Source organism: Panthera tigris, chromosome C1 (genome assembly GCF_018350195.1).
Source record: "Panthera tigris isolate Pti1 chromosome C1, P.tigris_Pti1_mat1.1, whole genome shotgun sequence".
Lineage (NCBI taxonomy): Eukaryota > Metazoa > Chordata > Mammalia > Carnivora > Felidae > Panthera > Panthera tigris.
Genome location: NC_056667.1, coordinates 208,865,827 through 208,874,371, shown reverse-complemented (window position 1 = coordinate 208,874,371; position 8,545 = coordinate 208,865,827). Strand labels below are relative to the sequence as shown.

At 38.0% G+C, this 8,545-nt stretch overlaps 1 protein-coding gene across 2 annotated transcripts; it reads right to left on the bottom strand.

Annotated features, from left to right (window-relative positions):
- Nucleotides 1-495: 495 nt before the first annotated feature.
- CCL20 (C-C motif chemokine ligand 20) lies at nucleotides 496-4,031 on the bottom strand. 2 transcript variants are annotated; one of them, XM_007082923.3, is made up of 4 exons: nucleotides 3,769-4,031; nucleotides 2,278-2,392; nucleotides 1,498-1,575; nucleotides 496-846 (listed from the first exon to the last, which is right to left on the bottom strand). In XM_007082923.3, exons 1-4 carry the CDS (start codon nucleotides 3,842-3,844, stop codon nucleotides 825-827), a joined length of 291 nt encoding a protein of 96 aa, XP_007082985.1. In that variant the 5' UTR covers nucleotides 3,845-4,031; the 3' UTR covers nucleotides 496-824. The 2 variants fall into 2 exon arrangements, with proteins under 2 accessions (XP_007082985.1, XP_007082986.1); XM_007082924.3 differs by having other exon boundaries at nucleotides 2,278-2,389.
- Between the last annotated feature and the right edge of the window lie 4,514 nt (nucleotides 4,032-8,545).

Sequence of the window (8,545 nt, the reverse complement as noted above, 5' to 3'; positions counted from 1 at the left end):
CAAAGGAATTTCTCAGGGTGTTTTCAAAGTAGTTGTTATATCCCTGTAGTCTCAAAGTTTATGGGTACACTTTTTTATTTTGAAAAGTTTTACATCAGTAAACACTAAGCTATAGATCTCAGGTTTAGGATTTTTCTAATTTTTGGTTTGGATGACTTTGAATAAAAAAATAAAATAAAGCACCTTTTCATTATAATTCATATAGAATGAAAGCCAGGACCATGAGGAACAGAGTTAAGAGGAACAACCAGGCAGGAGTAAGTGGGGAAATACGATTCCTCCTCACCCCCAATTTTGGTATTTACCATGCCTTTACATATTTTAAAAATATTTTAATATATATCTTAATAAGTGTTATATAACTCTATCAACAAATAATTTTTATTTCATTCTTTTATTTTCAATATTTATTTTTAATCATCATTTTTCTCTTTTACAGGTTAATTACAACAGTTTAAGAAACAAAACTATGTAGACAGAAGAACGTTAAATAGTTTTTTTTACAAATAGCTTGCAGCTTACAAGAAAGGCTATATAACCTCATTCCTCTACACATTCGTACTAAACCAAATAGCTTATAGGAAATTAGTATTAAATAGCAACACACACACACAAAAACCGTAGATATAAATAACATAAAATAGAGTTTGACTCTAATGTGATGCTTAACAAAGCAAACTATGATGCAATATGTATCAACTTCATCAATTGGACAGGTCCAACGAGGCACAAATCAGGTAAGTGCTGAACTCTCAACTGCCAACTCCAGCTAGATTCTTTTGTTCTTGGGCTCTGTCCAATTCCTTCGCAGAGAGCATCAGTTTTTACATCTTCTTGACTCTTTGGCTGTCAAGAGGAAGAGAAGAAAACAATAAGCAAAGACAGGGTGGACTGGCTGGTAGGAGTGCCTTTTGTACCTAAACATTACTTCTCATTAATCTCAGGGTGCCAGCAGCTCAGAGTCCAGATGAGGAAATCAAGGTTCAGAGAGGAAGGGCCCTGCCCAACACAAGTGAGCTGGCTAGAGATGGAAACAGGATTGAGCGCTTACGTTGTATCTTTAAATTCAGTGTCTATGGCACCTTTGTATTAGGTGGCTTCTGTTCATGTTGATAAAATGTTACTCTCCATTATAATCAATGGAAATCAGAATATTGATCTCTGGTTGGCTCTTTATTTTTTAGTTTTTAACAAAGAAGTATCACGCGGTCTGTAAATTCTATAAATAGGAGGCATCTTTGCACCAAAATGAAGAAGCTTGTGACTATTAAATGCATGGAGGACTAACACATCTCGTAAAACTCACTAAATTAAAAAAAAATAAAAAGGATGTAAGTGGAAAAAAATGAATTTTTGGTTTATGGTCCGACTCAAATTTCCCCTTTAAAATTCTACGGTGCTTAGGCGGAAGGGTCCCAGCGAGTCTATGATCCGCTACTCTGCACTTGACCTTTGCCCCAGACATTTGGAGAGGGACTAATGGTAAATATCTCATACCTGAGGATATGCACAGCCTGTTTCACCCAGTTCTTCTTTGGATCTGCGCACACAGCGAATTTTTTCTTTGTGTAAAAGCTATAAAAAACAAAAAACGAAAAACAAACACAGAAAATTTTATTTGTGCTTCAAAAGTTTTGAACGGCTATGTCATAGAACACCCAATGGAAGTTTTGTATTCCAGCTGACTGTTCTACCCACTAAACATTTTAGTTATTTCAGAGGTGAAACAAAATACCAAAAAAAAAAAATATTTCTGATAAAGCTTGATGCAAGAAATGAAAGGGACTCTCTCCTACTTTCTCTGCAACTGAACAAATGGTTGAACAATGGCTGGAAAATAGTCTTAGAATGATTTAATTTTGTTGCCGGTGGTTACACTAAACATGACTAATTTATATCATTCCGAAGTATAATATCCTATATGAATCAAGAATATTATATGTGAAAGTATAAAAGCCCCAACCATTCCCTGGTGGAAGATGCTCATTTCCAAATTGACGTCTTCCATATTTTCATGCGCTAACGCATTAGGTGCTTACAAGTTTATCTTAGAAAGAGGTTTTTGCCCTCGACTCTGTTCTTTTTCTAAAAAAACCAAGCTTTCACCTTAGTCCTGTCCTATTTAAACTTTGAAGTACATACGCCCTAACAAAACAAACGTATCTTTGCCACATCGGTTATTTCTGAATGCAACTCCAAAAAAGGCAAACATGTTTTGAGACTCGAAATTCCCGTGTACATCTGATAGAACTAAATTCAAGTCAGTTGATAACTTACATGATTGCATTGATATCACAAGCTTCATTGGACAGCTGCTGCGTGAAGCCCACGATAAATCTGGGATGAAGGATGCGTTCTGTATACCGAAGGCAGCAGTCAAAGCTGCTTGCTGCTAAAAAGAAATTGCAAGTATTGAGTCCACATGAATGAACGTATCTTGTGATAGTATTACAGAACTACTTGGAGTTGGAGTTGTAGATGCTAAAGAAACTATTTAGAGAAAGAGTTCCAATGGCTTTGAGACCTGATTTAAGGTAGCCCGCAGCTCTCTTTAAAAAAAAATGGTTGGGGCGCCTGGGTGGCGCAGTCGGTTAAGCGTCCGACGTCAGCCAGGTCACGATCTCGTGGTCCGAGAGTTCGAGCCCCGCGTCGGGCTCTGGGCTGATGGCTCAGAGCCTGGAGCCTGTTTCCGATTCTGTGTCTCCCTCTCTCTCTGCCCCTCCCCCGTTCATGCTCTGTCTCTCTCTGTCCCAAAAATAAATAAAAAACGTTGAAAAAAAAAAAATTTAAAAAAAAAAATGGTTTATGTGCTGGGCAATTTTGGTTCGAAAGTCTAGAAGCACGTGATCTCCAACGAAAGGAATATCTTTACTAAGAAACACAAACGGACAGTGTTTTATTTTAAGTTCACTATAATCACTCAAGAATATGAGTACCTCCCACTTGAAGAAACTCTTATAGATAAGCTTCCAAATTCAGAAAATGAAGAAGTATGGAGATCTTAATCTATTATCTGGCCACTGGGTACTAAGAGGAGGGGAACGGCAAGAAGTTATAAAGGAAAATGTGATTTATAAGAGCTGCTTATCCGGGATGCAATTGAAATTGTAGTATTAATGGAAATATTTTAATTTAATTTATTATTTTAATGTTTTATTTTGATCATAAAAGTTCAACACGTGCATTTTCAGGGATGCACCTGTCATTAGACGTCATGTGCTCTGACAGTCATAAAGCAATTCTTGGACATTCCCCCCCCAGGTTAAATTATAACCTGCTATACGGTAAGGAATAAATGTTGTCTCCAAGTTGGCAAAAGATGGCTCCAAAGCCACGTAAGGATGGAGAAGACAGGTCCCATCATCTGCCCCTAAAGGGTGAGCTTTGATCTTTACTATTTGGCTGAGAGGTGAGAAAGTTGGGAAGGTGGGAGTGTTCCCCACATTTCTGAATTGACCCCATTTACTGGTAATGTTACCCAATTTGCATCACTCCCAGAAATAGCACTTTGGCCTTGTTGCAGAGCTTGGGGGTCTCTAAGAGCCCACCCACCCACCTCCAAATCTGCTGGGATTGCCAGCAGAGAGAAAAGCCCGGTCAGCAGCAGCAACATTTCCCTCCTCACTCGCCAATGAGCTGACAACTCCCATCACTTCTGAAGACTTTCTAACAGGCTCCCACTCCTTGGGGACCCCCGGGTGAGCTCAAGGCTTAGAGGAAAATGAAAATAGTTCTTCCTCCTGCGTTAGCAGAAAGAGTGATACTCACCTTCTGACTTGCTGCACAGGTGGAGTAGCAGCACTGACATCAAAGCAGCCAAGAGCAAATTCTTGCCACTGTCCATTTTCAGCTCAGGGAATAGATCTGCCCAGTGCTGGGTACCCAGTGTGCTAGGAGTGCTGTTGGGTTCTGGTAGCAGCCTGAGTCTGGGATGGCCCTACTTATAGCAAATATTGGGAATGTACACAGAAGGCGTGTTCTAACGTGGGTTTTCCCCCATTGATCAACCTGCCCCATCATGTCGTCACAAAAAAATAACCACAGGGAAAACTTCCTGCCTTTCCCTAATGTTGGGAAGCTGTGAAGGTCAGAGGAGGGGGGCGGCGTTTGAGAAGGGGAAAATCCTGCTAAATCCTTTGGATTTGCAAAGAGGGAAAAGCTGCCCAGCCCTGTGGCTCAGGAAAGGTTTTCATGCAGTTTCAACTTAATGTCTCGTCTCTGAAAAGAGAGGACAAGGATTAACAGTGATACAAAGGTCAGTCCTACACCTGGACGTTATAGGACTCTATTGTTCACACTGTATTTGCTTTCCAGAGTCAACTGGGAGCAAGAGGATGAGACAGGACGCCAGGCATACTTGGGGACGCATTTACAATTGAATAGTTGGTACTCAGCTATCCCCGAAGACCTTGTATTTCCAAACTACCACTCAGATTAGGTAATATGACAGTGGTGTAGTAGTTTTCCCAATTTTGGCAGAAGATACCAGACCTTAAGTGTGACTCAAGCCTCAATCTTGATGCCATGCCAATTCTTCTAAGAATCTTCTACATTTATATGACTAATCAATATCGCAGCCCAGAAAATACTCCCCGTCTGCCCTTAACTCTTCATGCGGATGTAGTTTTATAACTCAATACAAAGTCTCAGAACAGTTGAAGAATAAAGACAATCCACAAAATAAATGTCAAATAATAGTGATAATGATTGGGGCGCCCGGGTGCCTCAGTCGGTTGAGCGTCCGAGTTCGGCTCAGGTCATGATCTCGCAGTCCGTGAGTTCGAGCCCCGCGTTGGGCTATGTGATGACGGCTTGGATCCTGGAGCCTGCTTCGGATTCTGTGTCTCCCTCTCTCTGACCCTCCCCCGCTCATGCTCTGTCTCTCTCTGTCAAAAATAAACAAACATTAAAAAATTAAAAAAAAATAATAGTGATAATGATAATAATGTAAAATGAATCCCTGACCTATGATGGTATAATAAGAACTCTCCACAAGGGAGAATATCATTGTATGTTAGGGATTAGGTTTGTAGGAAGGGAGTTTTTGGAGATAATGGAATTATTTTCTATCCCATCACAGGCATGGTTACACATATCTACATGTATGTTAAAATTCCTAGAACTGTAAATCCAGAGAAAAAAATGAATAGTATTGTATGATTATTTTAAAAAATAAATTTAAAAAACACTGAAATCATTAAACAAAAACTATCCACTAAACACAAATATGTTGAAAGTAAATAAGTCAATTGACAGGATCGTATGGTTCTTATTTTTTCTTTTATTAATGTGATGTATCACATCGATTGATTTGCGAATGTTGGACCAGCCCTGCAGCCCAGGAATGAATCCCACTTGATCGTGGTGAATAATTCTTTTTAATATGGCCTTTTGTAGCAACGTGGATGGAACTGGAGAGTTATGCTGAGTAAAATAAGTCATACAGAGAAAGACAGATACCAGACGTTTTCACACTTATGTGGATCCTGAGAAACTTAACAAAAGACCATGGGGGAGGGGAAGGGAAAAAAAAAGTTAGAGAGGGAGGGAGACAAACCATAAGAGACTCTTAAAAACTGAGAATAAACTGAGGGTTGATGCGGGGTGGAAGGGAGGGGAAAGTTGGGGATGGGCATGGAGGAGGGCACCTGTTGGGATAAGCACTGGGTGTTGTATGGAAACCAATTTGACAATAAATTTCATATTAAAAAAAAAAGAAAGTAAATAGGTCAAAAAAAGATATACCATGTAAACAGTAAAAAAAAAAAAAAAGCTGGGGTTGCTATGCTTCTATCTGACAAAATAAATTTTACAACAAAAATTACTAGAGATAAAGAGGGGGTTCCATTATAATAAAGGATAAATTCATCAGGAAGATACAAGATTTATGATCATATATATACCTAACAATACCCCCTGAAAATATATGAAGCAAAACTGACAGAATGGAATGGAGGAATAAACAATTCAACAATAAAAATTGGATACTTCAATACCGCATTTTCAATAATGAATAGAAAAACTAGATAGAAAAGCCACTAGACCTAACAGGTATCTATAGAACACTACACCCTACAATAGAATAGGCATCCATCCTTCTTAAGTGCACCTAAAACATTCTCCAGAATAAATCACATGCAAGGCCAGAGGACAAGTCCTAATAAATTTAAAAGGATTGAGATCATACAAAGTATGTTTTCAAAACACAGTGGAATTAAATTAGAATCAATAACAGAAGGAACTTTGGGAAATTTACAATGATATGGGGATATTAAATGTTACACTCCTATATAACCAATGTGTCAAAGAGGAAATCATAAGGAAAGTAGAAAATACGTTGACATGAATGCAAGCGGAAACACAAGTGTACCAAAATTCATGTGGTGCAGCGAAAGTACTGCTCAGAGGGAAACTTACAGCAAGGATACATGAAATAATAGCAAAACAATAGAGGAAATGGGTGGAACTAAAAGTTGGTTCTTGGAAGAGGTCAACAACATTAACAACCTTTAACTAGACTAACCAAGAAAAAGCAGGGGAAGGGGGTGTGGGCCCTGAGAGACAAATTGCTAAACTCAAGAATGTAAGAGAGGTCATCACTACCAACTGTAAGAAAGAAGAATGACTGTGAACAACTGTATGCAATAAGTTAGATAGTATAGATAAAAGGGACAAATGAGTAGAAAGATACAACGTCCTGAAACTGACTCAAGTAAACATAAAAAGCTCAAAAAGCCCAACAACAAACAAAGATATCAAATTGGTAACTAAAAATATTTCCGTAAAGAAAAGCCAAGTAAGTTCTACCAAATATTCAAAAAAAAATTGAAGCTAATTCTTTCAGAAACGTTTCCAATAAGTAGAAAAGGAGATAACAATTTCTAACTCATTCTATGAGGACAGTATCACACTGATATTAAAGTAAGATAAAGACATCACAAGAAAATAAAACTATAGGCCAACAGCCTTAATCAATACAGACACACAAAAATACTCAACGAAACATTAGTAACCTATATCCAGACATATATACAAAGGACCACGCACCATAACCAAGCGGGACTTATCTCATGAAATGGCACACATAAATTTAAAAGAAGTATGAAGGGCATTTAATAAAATCCAACACCCTATCATAATTAAAACAGTCAATAAACTAGGCAGAGTAAAGAACTTCCTCAACCCGATAAAGGTCATCAATGAAAATCCCACAGCTAATCATACTTACTGTCGAAAGACTGAATGCTTTCCTCCTGAGATCAGGCCCCAGACAAGGATGTCCATTCTCAACAATTCTATTCAACATTGTGCTGGAGATTCTAGCCAGGGCATCTGTACAACAAAAGGAGGAAGACACCCAGATTGGAGAGGAAGTCGTAGCTATCTTAATTTGCAGATGACATTATCTTATATATGGAAAATCTTAAAGAACCCACTAAAAAAAAAAACTATTAGAACTGATAAGGTCAGCAAGGTTGCAAGATTCGAGGTCAACATACAAAACTCAATTGTATCTCTACACACTATCAGTGTTCACTGATAATAATGCACACCTGAAAATACAATTAAGAAAACAGTTACTTCTACAATAGCATCAAAAACAAAAACAAAGACAAAATACCTAGGTGTAAGTTTCACAAAAGATGAGGAAAATGAAACTAAAACTACAAACTATTATTAAAGAAATGAAGGAAGACTTCTAAATAAAGAGAAAGACATCCTCCATCATAAATCAGACAGACTTGGCATTGTTAAGATGGCACCACCCACCCACCCCCAAAATTGATCTTCAGATTCAACATAATTCCTACCAAAATTCCAGCTGGCTTATTTGCAGAAATGGAAAAGCCAATACTCAAATTCATATAGAATTACAAGAGATCCCAAATATTCAGAACAAACGCAACAAAGAAACGGAAGAACAAAGTCGGAGGACCTACGGTTCCTGATTCCAAACTTACTACACAACTACAGTCATCAAGGCATGTGATACTGACATAAGTGTAGACATGTAGATCAGTGGAATAGGACTGAGAGCCCGGTTAGAAGCCCCCTTGTATAACCAACTGATTTTTTTTCCATTGCGGTGCCAAGACCATTCAGTGGAGGAAAGAAAAATCTTTTCAACAAATGGTGCTGGGACAACTGGATATCCACATGCACAAAAATGATGAGAACCCTCTACCTCGCACCACGCACAAAAATGAACTCAAAATGGATCACATACCCAAATATAAGAGCTAAAACAATGAAACTCTTAGAGGAAAACATAGGAGTAAGTCTTCATGACCTTGGCAATGGTTTTTTACAGACATAACACCAAAAGCTCAGGCAACAAAATAAAAAACAAATAAACTGGACTATATAAAAATGATAAACTTTTGGGCTTCGAAGGTTATTACAAAAATGTCAAAAAATCACCCACAAAAAGGCATGAAATAATTTTCAACTCGTATATCCGATAAGTGACTTTTCCTCGTATCCAGAATATATGAAGAACTCTTGTAGATCAGTAATAAAAAGATAACCAACTCAATTTAAGAAT